At 45.8% G+C, this 23,299-nt stretch overlaps 1 protein-coding gene across 1 annotated transcript in view; it reads right to left on the reverse strand.

Moving 5' to 3' along the window:
• Window positions 1–23,299, reverse strand: part of LOC144128652 (cell adhesion molecule Dscam1-like) — a 312,363-nt gene that overhangs the window by 206,137 nt on the left and 82,927 nt on the right. Inside the window, exon 2 of the mRNA XM_077662219.1 lies at window positions 12,725–13,051. Within this exon, the coding sequence (XP_077518345.1) occupies window positions 12,725–13,051 (327 nt within the window). The remainder of the gene's footprint in view (window positions 1–12,724; window positions 13,052–23,299) is intronic.

Genomic DNA, 23,299 nt, shown 5'->3' on the forward strand with positions numbered 1-23,299 from the left:
GCCAGCTAAAACTATACTTCGGAGCGGCCAGCGTAGCGCACGCAGCGCCGTAGCGCTTTGCGTGCGCACAGCTAAAACTGTCTAATGACGTTCTGCAGCTTACGGTCTGCTGTACTGAAAGGAGACGTACGCAAAGCTTCTTCACAATTAGAGAAAAAAACCTAATAATTTTAAGAATATGTTATGACAGTGGCTTGTTGACAACAAACAACACATGGCTGCTGTTTTTCCTGGCAGCCGGACGACTTTCTTTTCCTGTAATGTAAAAATTAAAGAAAAAAAGGCGCTTTCCCGCGCAAAGGCGAAATGTCTAGCCCTCGTGATGAGGCGAGTTCAGAGCTTACATCCTGGTTGCTTCATATGAATTGCTCCCAAGGGAGGCAAGACAAAAAAGGGAGACACGTAGAAAGTAGTAAGCAAGCTCCACACGACGCAGTTGAATCAGAGCTCAGTCTGAAATCTGAACTACAAACCAACCCATCCAAGTAACAAACGGAGCGCACCACTCCCCCCCCCCACCCCCCCCCCCCCCATACACACACAAAAAGGCAGTACTTGCGCTAAGGTCCTTACTGCACGCGCCATTTCCTCGCGGCCAGCGCAGGTGCATGGGAGAGGGCGCAGAAAATGGATTTACGGTTCCGCGTCGTCTACGGAGCAATAAGCGTCGACGGCGGCAGTTCCCATGGGGTCCTCCAGGGGGACGCTGTTCCAATTAGGCGCTACGCGACTTCGCGACATACAAGCAAGGTCCGCAAAGAGAACACAAATGGAGCAAAGAGAATTGAAGCGAAAGTTTCGCCTGACACAAACACTGGCAGGCCTCAAATGAATGACAATGATTCTTCTCTCCCCGACTACCTCCTTTCTCGGCTTGGCTCTTCTTTCGGTTGCTCCTGTCTTCTTTCCTGGGCTCCCTGTCGGTCTTCCCGAGCGTACTTTTTTTTATTGCCTGTCTAATTTATTGTAGTCGAGTTAAGCCAAACGTTTCTGTTGACCGACTTCACGCAAGATTGCCTTCCCTAACGTGACTATAGTATATCAGGCTCGTTCCTGTGACCACCCCAAGAACGTCTTTCGCCTGGTGTTGTATAGAAAGGAAAAGTTTGTACTCATTAATAAACCAATTTCAGCGTAATGCAGGAAGAAAGAAGTGCTCGATGGTTCTTGCCTCGTAATGAAGCTGCCACTCTTAAAATGTTTCCTTGCTCATTTTCACGATTTTGATAATATTGATATTGGCGACAGGAATAGTATTATACAAACAATTGTTATCTGTATTGTGATCTGTATCTGCAAATCAGCCAAAAAATAATGCTACGAATAACAGACAGTTTTTCTGGCGTCAGTGCTGGAGCAGCCCGTGGTCAGATGAAGAGCTTTTCTAACAAACATTTCGTCATCAGTTTAACTTTTATACCAAAACCCGACTGTGGGCTGGAAAGACGTACGAGCACGGAAACGTAAAGCCACACCACACCACAGAGGTTGGCGGCCGTAATAAAAAGCGGCGATTACGAGTCTCGCGCCGGTCATGAATAATTCCTCGAGCCACCGTTTATGCGCCCAATGCGCATTTAAAACCTCTCCCCGACATTTGCGCTCTTTGTGGCCGAACTCGCGAAGGCGGGGGTAATTAACATACAGTTACGTTCGCATGGGCGGTTCCTAGGATCGCTGCTATTCCGAGCACTGCCCGGGAAACAAAGCGCCAGAAAGTGAGACAAAAACAAAGCGAATCGCACTTTTGTGTAATCGCCGAGCTCCTTTGCGATGCGGGGATTACGTTTGCATGAGCGGTGAACCCGCAGGCATGACTATTTGTCAGGCGTGCGAACCTAGAGCGTACCAGGGGCGCCACGAGTGAACAGGCAGGCGCCTTGCAACAGCGTCCCACGACCGAAGCGAGCGCAGCTACGATTAAAAAGCAAAAAAATTATGCCTGCGTAAACGTTTCGGCCAAGCTTTTCCATTTGATGCGAGGCTTTGAAACATGCGGAACAGTGAGATGGGGAGAGGAGGACAACAGCAAAGAGGGCCCAAAGAAAGCTATAACGGGGCACCTCGGAGTCAGCTCTCTCCCTCGCCTTTCGAGCTTCGTCCATTATTTATTCTGTCGTGCGGCCAGAGCAACTCGCACACTTCTCCCTTCTTGAAGATCACCGGCCTTACCCGCCGCTTCTTCCACTCGTGTCTAAGCACTTTGGAGTCTTTAATGCCCTCCGCGGCAGATGGTTCTGGCAAGCGGCGCTATAAGTCGGAGCTCCCAAGTGTGAACGACTAACGGCTGGCCCCGCTGCGCCGGGACCTCGGTCGCTGGCCCAACAGGCGCCGAGCTCTACGCCGTATCTCGAAATAATAGCGCAAGGCCCCCTCAAGAAGTGGCGCGCTCGAGTGGAAAGCTGTGGGATCTACCGTTCTCCTTTGGCCCCTTTGGACAAAGTCGGGCGAACATGCTAATGAGTGCGATGCTTTTGTTAGTGTTTGTTTACTCTACGACATTAGTCAGCCGAAGTTGAATCTGTGAAACTTGTTGACATTTAAATCGGACGAGAAACTTTACAGAGCTTCTTGAAATAAAGAAAGTAGTTGTCTTTCTTTTTTTTTTCATGTTCAGAAATAAAGGTTGGTGGTTAGGAATGAGCTGCACACTTGTCCTAAAATCTTAGCATATTTGTCGATTCAGCGGCGGCTTTTAGTAGTATGGCATAAAGATGGATCCACAGTGCGCTTTACTAACCAGTGGTAAGAAATGTGAGGCTCAGACTTATCATTTTGTTTGAAGCAAAATCTGTGAATAGCCTTCAACATTATAAATAAGGCTCGAAAGTTAGGGCTCTGAGTTTAATTATTCATTTCTGTCCTCATCTCTAGAAATGAGCGCACTGATTAAAACTATTAGACTACTTTTATAAACAACATTGAGAGGAAGTGACAGAGGCGGCGGCTGTGTTGAAGATGCACGATGTATTGTATAAGTACATCCTGCCTTTACCACACAACAGTACCGTTACATTAGTACCGGTACAACGGTACACCTGTGTACAATAGAGTGGCTGTTCACTGAGTACAGTACAGCCAGCTGCTTGTACCTTAACGGTAGTGTAACAGTAATACGCTCTTAGGTACCACTAGCCACACATACACGTGTGTATGTGACAAGTTAGGGCCTTACGCAAAGGGCAAAGTTAGCGAAACGCGGTGACGGTAAGCTTAGAAGTTCTGTTATGTGGACAAATCATAACCTATTTTTCTTTTTGTTAGTCTGCAACAGTTCTGCGTAGAGGATTAGACGATAAGGCATCGTCGCGTTTCTCTTATCATTTCGCGTCAAGAGACTTCGCACCAGCCAATTTGCGCAAGAAACTGTGAGACCGCTTTTTTATTACCTGATAAAAAACTTTAGCACGTGAGCCCCCGCCGCCGCCGTCTTGTGCGGTTGCGACAGCTAATCAAAAGTGTGCGGCTGGTTTTGGAAACTGCTGCCTTTAAGCGCGGAAAAAGAAGCGCGAGAAGAAATAATTTACCCAGGAACCAGCGAAGCTCTTTTGCGTGAGGAAGAAGGCCGCAGACCTGCATATTTTGCGTCAATGTTTCACTGGCCGTGACAGGAACTGCACTGGGCGAACGTTTATAGTTTGAAGAGCCTTGCGTAAAAACTAAAGGGTGCGCAGACAAGCAGCAGCAGAAAACCAAAGAAGATTTATTTTTTTATCCGCTTGAAACTTGAGCGGGCGCGTCTAGATTTAAGTTCAAAAACGCTGCTCTGAACCGTAAAATGTGTCTTCTATGCTTGGCCTGGCGAGCCGAAATGAAGTCATTTCTTTTTGTTGTGTGCTGAAGTACCTTTCCATGGGGCTTGAATGTGCAGACTTGTCGCAAACACCAGACGACCAAGGTTTCGCAATGTGTTTCACGCACAGAGAAGCGTGATTTAGCCCTAGCATAGTGCACCATGAGGGCGGGTGCGGTTGCATTTCATACTTTAGGAAACACATTTTCATGGCCGCTGGGTATTCTTTCAGTGATTTGTACACAAACAAAGAAAGGCCACATTTAAACACTGATGCAAGCCCACTGCAAGCCAATCTTCACTTCGAAGACGGAGAAAAATGCAAAAACAGCGCTCAGGACGCTGCGAAAAATACTAGTCTGGATTTCTTAGCAGTGCCGCTGAGTGATATTATGATAATTTTGGGCCGAGAAACAATTTGTCGTAGAGTTTATAGATAATTGCAAAAGGAAATTCAGTGCAGTATTTTCTATCCTATCAAGAAAATCATGCGTTGACATCATCCGTGACGTAAGAAGACGACCGAGTCTTCCATTCAATTGAAGCGCTTTAGGCCGCTAGGCATAGCTGCATTGGCTGGGCACTGCTCCAAATTCCTGGTAATTACCTTTCGGAATGACGCGTTTCGGACAGTCTGACCCCGTCGGGAATTCTGCTTTTCCTAATAATATTTTACAATTAGTTTTTACGTAATAGGGCTCTCAGATAATTGGTTAACGTATGCAGCTCTAACATATGCCGTTCTCTCTAACGAACGCGCGATGAAACTGGAACCTTTAAAAATCTCTACTGAATATGAAAACCACTCCTTACATCCCCGTGCTTTTCACAGAACTAAGCATTTGCAGGAAGTGAGTTTTGCATGCCAATCATAACAAGGTATACATTAAACGTTTGCAGCAATTTTAAGAAGAAAAATATATATTAACCTGTAGTCAAGTTGCATGTGAAGTCAATAGTCAAAGCGCTGAAAATGCGTGAACTTGATATTTTTATGTGCAGAAATATTAACCAGCGGTAGAAACTAAAATGAAGGTAGCAACACATTTCTCCCTGGCAATTTTTTTACGAAACTCTATGCCCTCTGTCGCACAAGTCAAGCTCGGAAAAGGTGTTTATCTGTAGATATTGTGGCGCAAGCATCAGGCAATGATCCAGCAGAGAGTTTCTCGCTCAAACTCCAATACGGAAAGTAGTGGCTGAGTTTGTTTAAGATCATTCAGCAAGTCTATGTTTATGCTGTTCGGCAGTGCTGTGTTCCGAATGCCATGGAGCTCAGTGTATATAAATGTGCTCTTGCTTTTGACAATTCATGAATTAGTACAAACGAACTTCTAAATGGTAGCGGCACTGATGCCGGCGTGGTATTCTTTTCATTAAAGGTCCCAGTTATGCAGCCTGAAAATACCATAGGGGATTTTTTGTTTGTTCGTGACTAACTGCCACATACCACTGATATCCAGTTGCCCTATACTGCGCCATCTGCGGCCACCTACAAACTTCCTAATCTCGTCCATCCATCTAACTTTTTGCCGGTTTCCTGCTACGCTTGCTTTCTCTTGGAATCGACTTCGTGGCCCCCAGGGACCACTGGCTGCTTTCCCTTCACATTACATACTCTGTCAGTGCATATTTCTTCTTGATTTCGACTGGGGTGTCATTAACACGCTTTGGTTCCCTGACCCACTCTGCTTTCTTTCTGTCCAGTAGCGTTACACTTATAATCTCCCTTCCCATAGCGTCGTTGCGTTGCCATAAAATTCAATTTCCAACCATTTCGTGAGCTAATTTCTGATGGATAGCACAGCTCAAAAAAGTCGACAGACTGGAGGAAGCCACACACGACAAGCGCTTATTAGCAGCAAAAGCGTTTATTTAAACGCTCGGTATAAATAGGAGGCAAAAAAAAAACAAGACAAGAAAGCTAAGGTATAACAAGAAAAGCAAAAACAAAAAGCAAAGATTAGCTCTTACAATCGCTAAAGGAAATATTTTCCCCTTTCAGTGCAATGGATGGATCGCAGACACAATGATCTGTCTTGGCAATATGGTAGGCTTGTACAATCTCCCAAGTCGTCTAATCGTAATGCGCAAATATAACAGATGCCATCCTTTCCAGGCGGTCTTCGTAGGTTTTATCTGTTTCCCGGTGTTTTCGCTCTTGACATGCAAGCTGAACGCCTGTGCTTTTTTCTTACCGCTCTGCGGTGTTCTGTTAAGTCGCGTGTTGATGCGACGGTCAGTTTCGCCGATTTGTCTTAGTTTCCTTGTCTCGCTTTTTTTGCCCCATTTTTATACCGACTGTTTGAATAAATGCCATTGTTGCTAGTAATCGCTTGTCGTGTGTGCTTTCCTGAAGTGTGTTGTCTTTTTTTGCGCTGTGCTATTCATAAAAAATAAACCAATAGGAACATGCCCAACTTTTTGCTCTGCTTCATTTCGTTAGCGGAGTACTGGTGAGTGCTAGCAAGATAGAACTATTGTATACTTTTCTCTTCAGGGACACTGGTAAGTTGCTGTGCGTGACCTGAGGGCACCTGCCAAGTACATTCCGTCCCGTTATTACCAGCCTGACTACTTCATGCAGTGCTAACACAGGGGCCAGTTGGTTTTGGATCTTGGTAACTGCGTGCTATAACACAACGGACGAGACAGGATAAAAAAGAAAGGCTTGCGCGAACGAAGTTGCAACCGACAACAGTTGATTAGACACGCTTTTCTTTTAAGAAACCCATGTTTCAGCGCACGCTTAGAGTGTTAGGTTTTTTTTTTTTGCGCACCCTGCCTGTGCCTCTTTTTTTTTTCTGTCTTGTCCGTTGCGTTGTAGCGCGCCGTGACACAAATAGCTAATCCTCTGCCCTGGGTGCTTCTGCGCGCATTGGTTATGCGCATTAACAGCGGAGGCTGGTTCTATCCAAGCCCTGCTCTTATAGCTACCTATCACTACGACTAGACGTATAGCAACGATCTCTTATGGCTACTGCGAAATGTTAGCAGAGGAGCCACTTTCTATAAAAATATTTGCGTCTAAAGCGACGAGAATATTTAAGCATTGACTGAAATGTAAAAAAAAAAATGCTGCAGAGTATGGCTGGGAGAATATTCGAAATGTTCGAATATCAAATCGAATATTCTCCTATTCGATTCACTGAACGAATCAAACAGTACATATTCAAAAATAATCGAAACAAATCGATTATAATCTCTAGTGTTCGAACAGTTTCCAATAACATACACAAACTTCGAATCGGGCACGTCGTAGTTTTTTTCGACGCCTGTTTCAAAAACAGGTCCCGCTTCGACGTCGCAAAGCATGTTGCCGCGATTAATCTGCGCGTTTAGCGCCGCGCAGCCATTTGTGTGGCGACGTTCATGATACACAAACGTATGCCCTTCAATACTGGGTGATGCGGCAGTGTTCAGCCAGGTCCAGCAAACCCTGTGCTTCATGACTGGCTCAAAGCTGTCGCTCCACTCATCAGACGTTATGTGGAGCTAGGTTTTTCGCCGTCATCATCAGTACCGAATGGTATTTTTCCTATGGGCGCATGGAATGACGGACACAGCGTGCAGCGTTCCTCATACTGGAGGTCACTATTGAGTCTTTTAACAGTTACAGGTACAATAGTGAGTCATATTGGTATTAATGGCACAAAAGCAACTGAGGCTATGATGCGCCAAACACAAGGTTAGAGCTTGTTTGTATAACACTATAAGTTAGAGCGCTGCCGCTAGGAATTCGCTACAGGAATAAGCGTTTTGTGCACATACTCACACAAAGAGCGAAAAAATGTACAATATTAGGGTGCGTATTCGATTCTGTTAATATCTGAACTATGCGTATTTGCATCGGTATCGAAGCAAGACTAGTCGTATTCGATTCGATTTCAAAAAAGTATATGCAGGGTGATCGAAGAGTCTCAGAAAAGTATTATTATAAATTGAAGAATTTATTCCGGACATTTTTGTAGTGCAGATTTTGAGACCTTCCCTGTGGAAACAGTGTTGCCTTTATGCGGGTCTGTACAGCCTGATCACATCAAAAACAAAAACATCTCGCACAAGACGCGCCAGCATCTGTCAATGTGCACAGCTCAGCTCTCGGTCGCAATTATTCTCCTCTCACAGACATACACAAAACACTAAAATAATACATCCTTCTTGAAAGCACGGGCATGTAATTCACTATCCACCAGCTCTCATATATAATTTTCTGCCTAAAGAAACACAGCACAAAATAAATTTTACACATCATTCTAAAGACGTCCCAGTTGATAACATACATGTTCTAACATGCAAACAGTAAGCCTCAATGGTATAAAAGATCACCATGCACATGATCAGCCACTATAAAATAGAATTAACAACAAGCCTGAAACTACAATTTGTAGCTTGAAAAAGAACTCTGAATGAGACATTGTTTTCAATATAGAAACTATTCAAATTATAGAGAACCAATTCATCTACTTGTTTGTTCGTTTTTTGTATAGTCATCCACAAACCTGTCTAGAGCGCTCGAACGGCCTACTCTCTTGTGCATTTATGGCAATCACGGTTACGTGGTAGACACAACACAGCATAAAAGACATAATGAGCTAAACACAATGGATGGGAATATGCATGCATAGTACGGTTTTGTTTTGAGCTCTAGGGCACTCATAAAATACGCACGTGAACTCCCCGATGCGCCATTCTAGCGCTACAAACAGATATGTGGATGACTGTCCTTATGCAGTTGTTTCTAGTGTAAACTTATCGAATTAAAGTCGTACGTAATGAGAAAATAAACCAGCCAAAACGACGCAAACAGGAAAACCGGGAAGAAGATATGAAAGAGGCTGGCTCCTTTTTTCTCTGTTTTGCCGTGAGCGTCGTTTTGGCTGGTTTATTTTCTTAATAAAATGCACGAACTAAGCCAACAACGTGTTCTCCTGTCGTGTCTCATTCTCGCAGTACTAAGTTTTTTTCTGAAATGAACCAACTAGCCCACAAGAACGTTGTACTTCGATCTACAGTATTCGTGAGTTCGTATGCAATAGTATGGTTATTTTCTCAAAGCCTATAAAAATTCTAGCTTTGAAAAATGCTTCGGTTTCCCGCCGATTTAAGGTCTTCACATCTCTTATTCTAGGTGCGTTAAAGAACAGTGGATGTAAGTATGTCTTGAACATCTAGATAAAATTTTTGTTCATTACTGTGTTCATGCATTCGTTGTTGTTCTCCGTATGTTTTGTTTTTAATTACGCTCAATATGATTTTTTTTTCAGCACATGAAGTTTATAATTTGACTTCTTCGTAAACTTTATTTCCACACCTTACTGTTGATTCTTCCAATGCTTTGTAAATAAGTTTTCGGACATAAGTACTAAAGGGCAAAAGTTCAATCACTCGAAAAAAGAGACTGTAGCGCAATGCCAATTGCACATAAATGCAGAGAAATAAATTTTTAAGGAGCAAAGCTTTTATGGCCATATTTTTCAACGACCACAGGCGCTTTAGTGCCGCTGTGCAGACTATGTATGCATGGAAGTGGTTAAGTTAGGAGCAGTTGGCTGGTTTGTTTCCTCCCTCCGGCGGAAGTCGCAGTTTCAAAGTAAATATTGTAACCAGAGCGCAGTGAGTCGCGAGAGATGTGGCTTTGGGGTCAAATGAATTACGATATCTTGAGCCGAACCGTCGCATGATACAGCAGGCGGCTTCGAGGAGCTTAGCCACGGTCGCAACGGGCCACAGGCCTTCTGCCTCGAAAAACGAATGAGTGCTCAAATGGGCACGTCATTAAAGTTTACCGAGTTTTAAATGCCGTCGCTGTTTGTGTGCGGTCGGCGGGTTCTTCTCCGTGTTTAAGGAGAGAAGTAAAGCTGACGCCGGGCGCCTCAACGGGTTCCGCACTTAGCAAGCAGTGTATCCGAAACCGCGTGACCTGCGTGTTTCCGGATGAACGGGCTGAATTAGGTCTAGCTCTGAAGACATTTAGGCTCCGCGCACTTACACCTACTTTCCATTGCGTACAGTAAATGGATGAAATTGGGCAAGAGACGAATTTTACAGCTCCGCCCAACTGTCGAAGGTTTTAAAAGGAGACACGAACAAATGAGTGAAGAGCGCACGCCGAGTAGCGGCCGCTTCTCAACTGCGTTTTTATTAACAGCCCTGTATCTTGTCTTCCGCACCTAATAAACCGTTTTTGTTAAGAAGCTTGAACTCTACTGCCCCAAGCGGCAACGTGTCGCCGGACGCGCGGACGAAGACGCAAGGCGCGCATCGTACCACATGATTGCGTTATACTGATCGCCGGCCATCGTACCAGCATCGCTCTTCATTGATGACAACGATCACTGACCATGATCACTGGCCTTTTTGAAACATTAGTGGTGCCATGAATAGGATTCGAACTTGAGCGCATTTTGAACCTAACTAACTCTTTAAAATAGGACCAGGGCGAGTGTTATAAGAATCAGAGTTATTTCTTTTTTAAATCTTTTTCTTAGCCTCAATTGCAATCATAAAATTAACCGTCATTATAAGTACAACTTCCAGTTGCTTCAACGGCATACCGATTTCAACTCCCAGAAAGCCTGTTCCTAGGTCCCTTCTGTGATTTTGACCCATCAATTTTCGAACTGTTCTTTAGTGACCTGCATTGTGGACACTCATATGTTGCCTACGTTATCCCTGAATCCTATTGTCTCAGAGATGGCGATCTGGCGTTTATTGGTATTGAGACTGATAGTCCCAAATTCCGGCAGAATGTGTTCAATTTTCTATTTAGACTTACCACACACTCTGTACGAATAATGCTCCTGGCTATATTTGTTATTGTACCTGCGTATTTAAAAGCACCCTGATCTCGCTTCAGACAATAGGGCACTGCCTTTTGAATTTTCATAAAGTGAATAGTCTCTGATCCGGCTTTTCTTTTTGTACATACCTATGTATGTACATCGACAGTCGACTTCCTTGCCATCGAGTTCAAACAGTTGTGATCCTCCTCCTGTTCGAGCTTCTTTTAAGCTTTAATTAGTTCTCTAGTTTAGGTTCCCCGCTGTGAATTAACGCTCTTTATGTACAAATATCTAAATACCTTAGCAGACCATGGATTTTCGTCTATTTTCTGCAGTATTTATTCCTACAACATTGAACTGCGCGTATCCTGGGCTTCGAGCGACGTCCATCCCACCTCCGCCAGCATTGCCTGGTTAGTGGATTTACCGTGAGCACCTGATGGTAATCTGCCACCCCTGTCTGGTATATTTTTAGCCCTCGCTTGTACTCCTGACTGTAGGCAGAAAACCGCATTTCCAAAACTATGCTCTGACAGCATTGCTTTTTTCGAGATACTGCTCACCACTTAATACACAATTTATTCCCACAGGCCGAGTAGGCTTCTAGTCGTTCTTTATGCACATTTTGGCCTTGTTGATTAATACTCCGAGGTATCTGTACTCTCCCACCCAAGGTATTTCCTACCCTTGTATGGTATCATGAGCGGCTCATCCGTGTTATCGTTGAATATCATTAGTCTAATTTATTTGAATTATATTTAAATCATACAGTGTCGCATTCGCGTCTAGAAATATTCACGAGAGACCGTAGATATCTGTACCGGTCAGCTACATTAGAATACCGCCTGCGTGCATTAAACCCACGAACCGCTGCTCCAATACCGCTAAAATTCAAGTTAATTTTTTAATGTTTATTTCAGGACGCAGCTTTCGGTTTTTACAGGCGAATATTATTTCATAAGAATGACTAATCCGTTTTTTTCGTTGATGTATTCCTGTGCGCTCAAGAGTCACATTGAGTGCAACTTTGCTATTTTGTGAGCCGGAGCAGTCGATTTACCAATAATTAATGCGCCAGTGATCGTTAACGCAGACATTATTATGGAAGGAAATGAAATCCCCATTTTAAAACAAGAAGCGTGAGTAAAATCTTGGAACCGTCAGACGAAAATGCCAGCTGAAGTGTACTTGTTTCGAACCCGGCCGTGGCGGATGCGAAACGATAGAAGCGGAACGCTAAGGCGCCCGTGTGCTGCGCGATGTCAATGCACGTTAACGATCCCCAGGTGGTCGAAATTATTCCGGAGCCCTCCACTACGGCATCTCTTTCTTGCTTTCTTCTTTCACTCCCTCCTTTATCCCTTACCTTACGGCGTGGTTCAGGTGTCCGCCGATATGTGAGACAGATACTGCGCCATTTCATTTCGCTGAAAACCAATTAATGAAGTTTACTTCTAAAAACTGGGTTCTCGTTGGGTTGACGCGCTCGAATGAGCGAAATTGAGGGGAAGGCATGACGTGGTTTGCGTGCGGAATGCAGGAATGCGACTGCGAATTTCCTCTCATGAAAATAAAAACGCAGCCGCCGCGGTCGGGTTCAAACCCGGGAACTCCGACTACTGATCTGGAGTTTCCGGGTTCGAACCCGACCGCGGCGGCTGCGTTTTTATGGAGGAAAAACTCTAAGGAGCTCGTGTGCTGTGCGATGTCAGTGCACGTTAAAGATCTCCAGGTGGTCGAAATTATTCCGGAGCCCTCCACTATGGCACCACTTTCTTCCTTTCTTCTTTCACTCCCTCCTTCATCCCTTCCCTTACGGTGTGGTTCAGGTGCACATGTGTAACGATACACGGGACAGATACTGCGCCATTTACTTTCCCCCCCCCAAAAAACCAATTACTATTATTATTTTCCCTCAGGTCTCACGTGCCTAAAGAGTCGCTTTAGCACTCACCGGAAGCAGAGGTCGAGGATTACAGACGTAGCCACGTTTAAGATCTTTAAAGATTAAGTCTTAAGAGTAGACCAAAACTCATTAGCAAGTATGAAGTCAGCTGCAGAACGGGGTCTACCTTCGCTCGACTGAAATCCACAACTTATTGGCATAAACAATTGTATTTGGAGCTGAATCCAGAAGCTTACTCACCTGCCCTGACGTGGACGTCTCCGCTGACGACGGAGCCGACGCTGTTCCGTGCCCCGCACCGGTAGACGGCGGCGTGGATGTCCTGGCGGAAGTCCTCGGCGCGGAACGGGGAGAACACGAGCGCTCCGTCCTGCTGCCGCACGTGGCGGAGCCCCGGGATGTCCGGCGCGGGGCCCTGGGACCCCACGCGCCACCACCACGCCTCGGGCCGAGGCGAACCCTGGGCCTCGCAGGGCACCACCGCCTGCGAGGAGTTGAGGAACTCCACGCGGCTGGGCGGCGCCCGGGAGAAGACCGGCCCGCGCCGCTCCTCGCGACCACCGCTCGCTGGAACATCACGGTGTGAGGAAGGGAAAGAAGAAGGGAGACATTTAAATTATTTAGTACATAAGATAAACAGAAGAACGCCAAAAATCGCTACTGTTGTAACGTTAGTAACAGGAAAGACCACGTCATGCTTGTGGAAGCAAGTTTTGGACCACCCGTGCACGCAGTTCACAGTACGTGGTATGCACCCGCACTTGTTTCTTTATTCGGTGTTCGCGCTGCATTAAGCCATTCACTGAAACTTGCCAGTTTTGATGTGCTTCCCCAATGAGACAGCTGCCGAGCATTTCGTTTATTCACAACACTCGTGTCTTCCTAAAACGTGTCTTCGTGTTGTCGCATTGTGGAAGTTCTGCACTGCTGCATTGCGCCTGCAGCTTATGGAAGTTGACTCATGGCGCACTTAGGCTGGGGAAAAAAGGGTGTTTGGCTATTTGATTTGCTAGACTTATAGAACCACAAGAGGACATCCTTGCAGCTATGTGTGAATTTTTGGAAAGCTGGTGTTTTAGACCTGAATATTAAATAGAAGACGTTGCTGTTTTAGTGCCATAGTTTTACTTGGTTGCGATGATCACCTCAATATTTAGGCAAGATTGAGATATTTATTTTATACGTAGACCAAGCTAGTGTGTCCTAAGTTAAGTAGTTTCTTCGGAATTGTTCTCTGAAGTAAACCATACCAACACAAGTACCGACTTAGTCATCTACGATGTCACCTATTATGTAGTTCATAATGCAGCTACACTATAGTGGTGTGCATCGATCGACAAAGTGTACATTAAGCTTTTGAATTATGCCTAAATTATTCTCTTTGATGAGAGAGAGAGAGAGAGAGAAACTTTATTTGGTCCATTAAGGGTTTAGCGTTCGGTCTTCGTCTTCATCGCTGCAGACTCTCGACCTTCAAAGCAGGGCTGGGCCCCTAGTCCAGGGCTCCACTGAGTCGCGCTGCTTCGCTTGCGTGCTGCACCATTGCCCTTTGGGCGGCGAGCTCGCTGCTGGTGAGCCGGCTCTCCCACTGCTCCGCACTCGTGGTTTTGTGTTGGTGGAACGTGTAGTTTCACTTACACTCCCAGGTTATATGGTAAAGCGTGGGGGTGGCCCCGCACCACGGGCATGTGTTCCTATACTGTGTAGGATACATCTTGCTAAGTATATGTAGGTTAAAGAATGTTCCCGCTTGCAGCCTCCGCCAACTAGCTGTTAAGGCGGGGCCCCACTCGGGCTGAGCGAATGCTCCATATTAGGCTACGTTCGCGCGAGCATCCTACGAGTTTTTCTTCATCTCTTTGATGAAGAAAAACGCGTAGGATGCTCGCGCGAACGTAGCCTAAAATATAGCATTCGCTCAGTTCGAGTGAGACCCCCGCCAGCATGCGGGATCACAGGTGAAATCACGCGACAAGTGATGTTAGAATTCAGCGACGAAGTTCTCATCTTGTAGAGGGTCCAAAATTACGGTCAACATCCCTCAGCATCACGTCGTGTCTTCGCTCCGTGACATAAGTTAGAGAAACGTGGTTGTTTACTAGAGACGTCGTGAAGTCAAGTATTTATTCGGCCAGCAACACTAACATGACACAAACGATTCAGGGGCGTCGCCTTATAAAGGAAGCCTGGGTGCAATCGAGGCATGACATTGGCTAGCCTTACAATAGCACACGGGCACACTAACCGCGCACATCAGATACGCGGCGCACGGTAACAATGTGATAACACACATGATAATATCTGGCCAGTTACAACAGCGGTCGGGCAGATTGTGGCTGACAGCCCGAACACGTCTTCCGAACGAAGCTAGACCGCCGCTGTGAAGTAGCACACGATGTGTTCCACGCGAGCTGTAGCATAATCGCGATGCCATTGTGTGTACTTGCAGTTGTTTGGGTCGTGCTCTTTGAGTAAACTGAGGACATTGGAAATATTCTCTCCTCTGTGGGAAGGATAGAGATGGGCAAGGTCTCACGTGGAGAACTTGGTAATAAAATTACGATTAGGTGCATGATAGCGACCGCGTTGGCTCATGAGCAGCAATAGCAGAAATGATCGCCGGAGTCACAAAGTGCCTAAGTTTCACGAGCAATTACACATATAGATGCGAATAACAGCTATACAAATAAATTGATAAAGCAGTTAAAGGAATAAAAACTGTGCTCTCCTGCAACTGAAGATGGTGCATACCTGACTGACACCAAAGAAGTCAAACTTTTTCTCGGTTGCACACCTTTATTTCGTAATTTTTCCCGTTTAATTCGTTACAGCTAATTGTCCGCCTTTCTTTTCGACACACCGAACATTTTTGACTGTTTCAAGGAGAAAAAAATACGTCGACAATAAAGTCAAGCCGAACTTCTGACCCATTCGGCACGCGACTCGATCAAATGGCACGCAGACACATCGGTCAGTATTGGCGCAAACTTTGTTTGCGCAATATTCGCAAACTTTGCTGCCACCTCGTTTCGCGCCCTGGTCCGGCGGACGACGCAACGAACTCCTCGAGGAAAGGCGAAACCTCGCCCGCTTTCTGTTCACTTGTTTCATGTTTTATTAACCCTGTATACTGTCAAACTTCACGAGTCTCTGGCTGTTACGATGATTGAAACTTGAGATGGAGGGGAAAAGAAAAGAGAAAAGCAAAACATGCTCTTGCCTTCGGTACCAAACTTACTCTTTTTTTTTTTGTGCGTACTGGCAGGCCTTCGGATATGTTTGGCCGCATGCAATTCCTCTTGCTCGCTCTTGTTTCTATCCAACTTCGACTCACGAACCGAACTCGTTCTCTATTTTTTTTTTGCAATTCACAAGCGGCGCTTGTTTAGCTGATCGGATAGTTTACTGCGTACACGAGTGCACGCAAGAAAGGTGGGAAGCGATGGAGCCGGATGTGCATTTGTCGCTGTTTTTATCGTAGCTCTCTGCCTCTTATTTTGAATACTCGCCGTTTGACGTGCGGTGTACTTGCGTGTTAGGTCCCCGCGTTTTTTTTTTTTAATTTGGCTTCGCCAGCTTCCGTCCCGTGCCGGTGGAAACACGCATGTCCGAGCCTTTTGGGGCAGCCAGGGCGTTTCTTCCGGCCTCGCCGCAATAACGCCGAACGCGCGCATGGCGCTGGGGTCGATAGGCGATCAATACATAAACAACGCTCTCGTTCAGCCAGGGATCACAACTTTGGAAGCTCTAATTCCCCCCTACGGCGCGAAGTTCGGTGGAAAGCGAAAAGAAAGAAGGCAGACAGAGCACACCACTCGCACGCGCAAGCACACAAACAAGAGAAAATATGGCTGAGCGAAAACGGGCGTCAAGCTGGGGCAGCAGGCGTCCAACATCGTTCAACTAGGCACTGGAGAACCAGGCAGCAGACTGTATATGTAATGTTTGTTTGGACAGCGGTAACAAGCGATGAGAGAGTATTTTTCCAAAAGTAGAGTTCAAAGGTTATTCATATTCATAGCAGGAAGTGGTATTGCTCTCTATGCGAGCCCACATTGGCGCGTAACAAATGGTAGGCAGAGTATATAGGAAACGCCCAGGTGAAGGAGTTTCTGACATAAATAAAGAACAGCGCGAGCCCACCCAGAAAAGTAAAAAAAAATATGCCGCCACCGTCTGGAAGACGTTGAAGTAACGAGCGTTAGCTGTTTGGTAGCGCCATCTATCGTCCATGAGATGTATTACCACGTGATTAGTCTACTTTTCCTTACCTCGCGGCGAGTGGGCGCCTACTGCCATGAGGTCGGATATTTTGGCCATTTTGGGCCGAAAAAGTTTTTCGACTCTTTGGAGGGCCATTTTTACTTTACCTCAAGGCGTTAGGTGCCCGGTTGCCATGAGTTATGAAATTGTGAGCTGCCGAGTGCTGACGTCACGGCTGCCATGTTAAGCCTGACCAAAACTAAATATTAACCTAATTAGGAGATATTGGTGTCTAACATGTTCTACTCATCTAGCCCGTTATGAATATGCCATTAGTTAAAATAAATTTAAGCCTAACCATAACTAAATATTAATTCCATTAGTTAATATTTCTTTCTAACGTGTTCTACTAATCTAGGGGATTCCAAAAATCGAATTTGTTTTATGATGACCTCATTAATTACTGAGTTATAAGCGATTAAGCACAGTAACGTAACTAGTTAATTATGACGTCACAAAATCAGTTACTTCACCAATCATCTATTCGATATACTAATTACGTCACCAGTAAATCACCAGTTGGGTTGCTATATCGATTTACTATGGGGGCCGCCATCTTGAATTCATCGGACTTTAAAAAATTTACGCCGAAGAGAGATAGTAGCAGACCACGAGAAAACGAGAAATGTGATGAATAAGAGCAAATTCTCTTAAAAAAGAACGAAGTCTTGATGAAGAAAACGAACAAATAACTATTTATGCATATAACCCGTTTAAGTGTCATCGGGGAGGTACTCATGGGGACGTAGTCATGCAATGCGTACACAATCCAAACATTAACGCATCCTGTTTGCAACAGAGCGAGAACAGTGAAGTGAATATGTTCGGCAGAGTGTAAATTAAACAAATACTTTGCTTCAGCGGGCAGACGTCGGGTACCAGAGCCACAGAAGGTTGAAAAATACTAGGAATATTTGGAAAATACTGGGCAGAATTTCCAACAACGCAGATGGAAGCAACGAGTGCAAGTGTGGAACGAACAAACGAAACTCTTCAATTTCTTCTTTCTGAATACTATTTTTTTTCTAGACTAGGAGAAAAAGATGCGTTTCATTGTAACGTACCCGCGTGTTTGAACACTGCGATTTTTTTTACTTCTGCTGCCGCTTAACAGGCTCGATGTCTTAATAGAGTGTGCCATCATTTCTTGCAGCGCCACTTCACGGTACAAAATTTCAAAGCGCGTGAGCAAGTGCTAGGGAGGCGGCTTAACAGGGCCCCGCTGTAGAGACTCCCGGTGAAGTACGTGCATACACGCAGCGCGCGCACTACCCACGGCCGACTCCGTTAAATATTGAAAGCCCGCGTGCTGGCATAGTGGGGGCAGCCAACCGCGTCCGCTCGGGCCTCACTCCGTTCATGTGCGCCCAGCCAGATAACGAAACAGGGCGCGCATGCACACACACTACCAGCGTGCCGTACAAGCCGACGAAATCTCTACACTTTCCACTTTAGACGCGGCTATACGGTCCGCAATGCGCCGGCCGGATAGAGAGATACGCTCCGTAGTACGTGTCCGCTGGGAGCAACGGGTCGCCGAGGCGTGGAGTCATTGCATTAGGTATTAACGTCGCCGCCGCACCGTGCTCACTGAAACGCAGCGGGAATGTGCAGAACAGCGAAAATAAGAAAAAATATATGCGCACGACGAAGCATAGAACTAGATGGCAGAGAACATGCTTTGCAGGGGATACACCGCTTCTTTTCTGTACGGACGTCATGCGTACCGTCGACGAAGTGGTGTCGGCGAAACGACGCCGCGGGATTGGGCTATCAAACACGGCGAGTAACGACGGGCGATAATTTGCTCAGTGTTCAGACCAAGTCGCGTGGAGGAGGTAAAAATACAGCAATGCAGTCGAAAGTTATAAGCAATAAATAAATAAATAAATAAATAAATAAATAAATAAATAAATAAATAAATAAATAAATAAATGCAGGCTTGTTAATTTCATTGCGGCATGCAAATGGGGCATGTATGATACAAAGATCCAATTTTTGCAGCTTCTGTGAATCATGTACAATTTGGGGAACAACTTATAAAGCAACGAACAGAGTTTGTCGGCAATTCATATTTTCCAGCGTAAACGATTGGTCTAGTTGGTTAGACGCGCTTTGCGAGGATCGGCGCAGCCGGAAACGACCCAGACAGGCGTGTCTCTAACCAATTTACCTAACCGTTTGCGCTTCGTATTCACACTCTAGTAGATCGAGCTGGCGTTTGTGTGCAGCCTCTTCTAGATTGCGTCGTTTTCTGCTGCGCCAGTTTTCGTAAAGCATATTTTCAGTGATAACAAGTGTGTGTTCCCAAAATATAGAGAAGGTAACGAAATCTGGCATTTCACAAGCATTAAAAAGTCATGCGACCACAAATTAGATGATTAGAAGATAGCATGGCGAACAAAAGAGGTGGAGGTTAACCGGGAAAAGATTCCGGCTTGCAATTCTGTAAACAAAAAAAACAACAACACAAAGAGGGATAAAAAGGGGAAAGAGATGAGAGGTGAATTAAAACTGAAGACTGTGAAGTAGAGACATGCGTACGGCTCAGTCATAACATGTCGCCAAGCATGACTTCCTCAAAAAGGTCGCCACCGTCTGGAAGACGTTGAAGTAACGAGCGTTAGCTTCTTGGTTTACTAGACGAAGAAAGCGGAGGAGAACGCGCCCGCTGTCGAGTTCCACCCTACCAGATACGTCCCCAACGGAATTTACTTCATTTGGGGGGTCAAGGTGGGCGTAAAATTCAGCTTGCGGTGCGATATGGTAAAGCTTAAATTAGTAATTGCATGTAGACAATGTTTACCTACTATTTATTTGAGGTTTTATTTATATACCACAACCCATAGGGTTTATTTGCCCACCAAATTCGGTACACAACTGTCCCCGGATGGGTGCCCCTTGTTGTCGAAGTATATATAGCGGAAGGAATGTGTACACATTCAGCGGTCCCGTAACGGGGGAGTGTTCCTCCCTTTGTAGGACATTTTTTTTGGGGGGGGGGGGGAGAGGGGGAAGGGATTGGATGATATCTTGGATTCGAGAAACTGAAACTGTGCCGCCATTTCGTCCCCTGACGTCCTACTCACATAGTTCCACCTCTATCCACCATATTGGACCGTGACGTCATCATTGGCACGCCGCAGGCGGTATTTTCGACAATGCTTGTGTAAATGGCGCTTCAAGTCTCAATGCGAGATGTGCTGTTTTCTAGTTGCTGCAACCACTGACACTGTGATCAAAGGGTGGAAGCCGAACCCTCCAAATCTCGAAACTTGATGAGTAGTTGCTTCCACAGATGGCGCTGTGATCTCAGGGCGGTAGCAGACCCCACGAAATGTCGAAACGTGATTATTAAGAGCTAACGCTCTTAAAAGTGCAACAGCGTCTGACACGCCTTCAGAGCTGACGATCGGTGTAAGCCACCATCCTGGGATTTTCATCCCCGTTGGCTATACCGTGGACCAAGACGGTCCCCAGCATGTCCCAGCTATTCTATTTCGGCCCTAAGTGCAGGACATGCACGCAGTAAGCGTTCTATCGTCTCGACATAGCTATATTTAACGCAGGCAGTGTTGCCAGCCGTACTGATGAGAATGGAGTACTGTAGGAGGAGTTAAACCTGAGAGGGCAAGTACGCAAGTTCAGGCCGAGCGTGTACCCATGCCAGGCAGTTGTTTCGGCTGATAAAGACATCCGAAGGGGTTGCCATTTCGAGTAAACTAAGCTGCAGTCAGCATACGATTACCCTGTGTGCATTACTCCTCGTCTTTTGTTTTGGTGTTGTATTGCTTACATTTTAAACACGTGCGAGTAACCTACGCCGCAACATACCTCACTGAACAAGGAGACAGCTTCTCGTTGAAACAGAGTGCTTGCAAAAGCTTAGTTCTGGTCTGAGGATTTTTGCACGGTATATGCTATAAACGCTGTGGACAAACTTCATTCTTGCTGTGGACCCAAAGAAACCGTCCACGATGACAGCAATAATAATGAAACCCTTCTTCAAAAGCATATCGCTACCTATTCAGTCCCGACGGAATAATTTGGAGACAAAATGAAAAAAGTAAACTTTCTACAAAAACAAAATAGAATTACAAAAACAAAATAGAATTACAAAAGATGCAGTGATGGTAACAAAAAGCCAGAGGAGGCCAAGATAAAACAAGGGAGCTGTCGGTGATAATCCTTTCTTTCAGCTGACGGCAAATGTCAATGGAATCGGAAAACAATAAGATACCGTCGAAACGAGAGAGCCTTTGTAATTGCAAAATCGATACTCGCCAAGACATTAGCCGGGTGAAAGGGTTCGTTGAGTTTTCGGAAAGAGGCTCCACGACGCCACCGTCGTTTTGCAAAGTATGATGATAACTCCTGGGCGCAGCCAGCGCGAAATAGATGGCAAGAAAGGAGAGATGTGCAGTAGCGCCAGCCTTCACTTCTTCAGGCCAATGGTGGAAAAGAAGAAAGTAAGAAAACCGGCATTACGGAACGGAGATCTCGGAACGAACTTGTAGTGCGTTCTTTTTATCTTTCTCACCGAGAGCGGGTAGGGTCTGCGAGTTCGGGAAAAACAGAAAGAAGGGAATCTTCCCCAACCCAATGTACCTTGAAACCAACTGGGAACGAATGGAAAGAGGAGCTTAAAAACGTCAGTTTTCTGGCGCGAATGGTGGTGACGGCCCTCCGACCGACTTTTGGGTTCGAGGCGACGTAACGACGCGCGGCGAACATATGCGTTCGACGTTGGTACCGAGTGCAGTTCGGAAGTCTGAGAAGCTTTTCAGCTGAACCCGCCGAAGACTGTGCGCTTTTGGCATATGCACACAGTCATCTTCGCAGGCCGCCCTGTAACTGGGTTCCGGGTTCATCGCATACAATGTTCGAAGTCATCGTTGTAAGAGCTTTGCAAACTTCGCAGCGCGAAATATTTCCGAGAACAGGGCTAACGTCGCAATAGGGAGCAAGTTCTAATGCATGCGTGTAATAAGCATGCAGAGATCCACAACGTCAGCCAAAAAACAGAAAAGAACATTACACAATAACGGTCGCTGTGCAGAACCAAGAAATAAATAGCGAAGTCAGCACGAAAATATTCAACAGATTTGACAGCTTTTTTTTTCTCTTTGCAGAAAATAGAAAGAACTTTCAAACTTATAACACTTATGCGCAGAACATGCCAGCCTTGGTGCTCGGGCGATAAATGCGCCTAGAAGGAATATAAAATGTTGGGGCTCAATATGGCAAATTAGTTTCATTCACAATGGAGCGCGTGTTTCTGCGAAGACATTGAAAAGTTCATTAATACAAAGTGATTGAAATCCAAAGGAAACCTTTTCCAGCACATGCTGTAAGCCGCGGAGGATGTACTTTAAATAGGTAGCTAATTAACCAATGTTTTTAAACTAAAAGTTTTATTAACGCAGTCTAGTGGTTAGTGCCAGTGACGTATTGTAACCTCGGACTGCATATTAATTTTTGAAAGAAAAAAAAGTTCTTCAAGACTTGGACAGCGAGAATATAAATTGGTGCTTTTTTTTTCGTACTGAACCAATACTGAGTTCATGAGTCGTCTGCTGGCGACGCGGCGCCAAATTCGAGCTGTCTGATAGAGGTTGAGGTGGAACTGTAAAGAAGGGCCGCCACCGGAATCTCTAACACAAGTTCCTACTCTCGAGCAATGGGAGGCCGGGTTGGTAAGCTCAGACTTGGGCGTTCAAACTCGGGCCATTGAACGGGCTACTCAGGTCGCTGACAGCCGTGAACTGATAGGGACCTAGCACGGATCATGTGCATTTTGGCTTTTCTGACAAAATAAATGTTTTGCAATCCAATGAGGTTGCTGTTAGCTATTGGTAAGATTGGTCTTGCAAATGTTCTGCCGGTAATTGCTCCACCGTAGCGACATAAGAAGTTAATTAAAATAGGCAGTTTTATAGCGAAAGCTGTTCTCCTCCCGTAGAAAACTGAATGTCAGGTGGCTATGAAATGTGACCTTCAAACAAGGAGGAGCGGAGGCTTGGCTCTGACGTCATGCCACGTGAGTCGCCACGCCTAGTCACAGGTGCGCATGTTGAGCCGACGGCGCTCGCTCGCCTAGCTACGCCTCGCCACGCCTCGCCACGGCTGCGCATGCGGAGCCGACGGCACTCTCACAACTGCCGGAAATCGCGTGACGCGCTGTATAAAAACGTGTGGCGTGTGCTTGCCTTAGCAGAGCTTTCGCTTGTCGTACGAGGTCCACCCACGTTGAAAGACAGCTAATCATTTGGCACAGAACTCTGACCTGGCAGATGTTTGTCGGCATGCGCACAATCTCCACAATAGTTTGTTTTATGGGGGCTTAACGTCCCATAGCGACTCGGGCTATGAGGGACGCCGTAGTGAAGGGATGCGGAAATTTCGACCACCTTGGGTTCTTTAACGTGCACTGACGTCGCACAGTACACGGGCCTCTAGAGTTTCGCCGCCATCGAAATTCGACCGCCGCGGCCGGGATCGAACCCTCGTCTTACGGGTCAGCAGACGAGCGCCGTAACTACTGAGCAACCG

This window comes from Amblyomma americanum, chromosome 4 (assembly GCF_052857255.1).
Source record: "Amblyomma americanum isolate KBUSLIRL-KWMA chromosome 4, ASM5285725v1, whole genome shotgun sequence".
Taxonomy (NCBI): domain Eukaryota; kingdom Metazoa; phylum Arthropoda; class Arachnida; order Ixodida; family Ixodidae; genus Amblyomma; species Amblyomma americanum.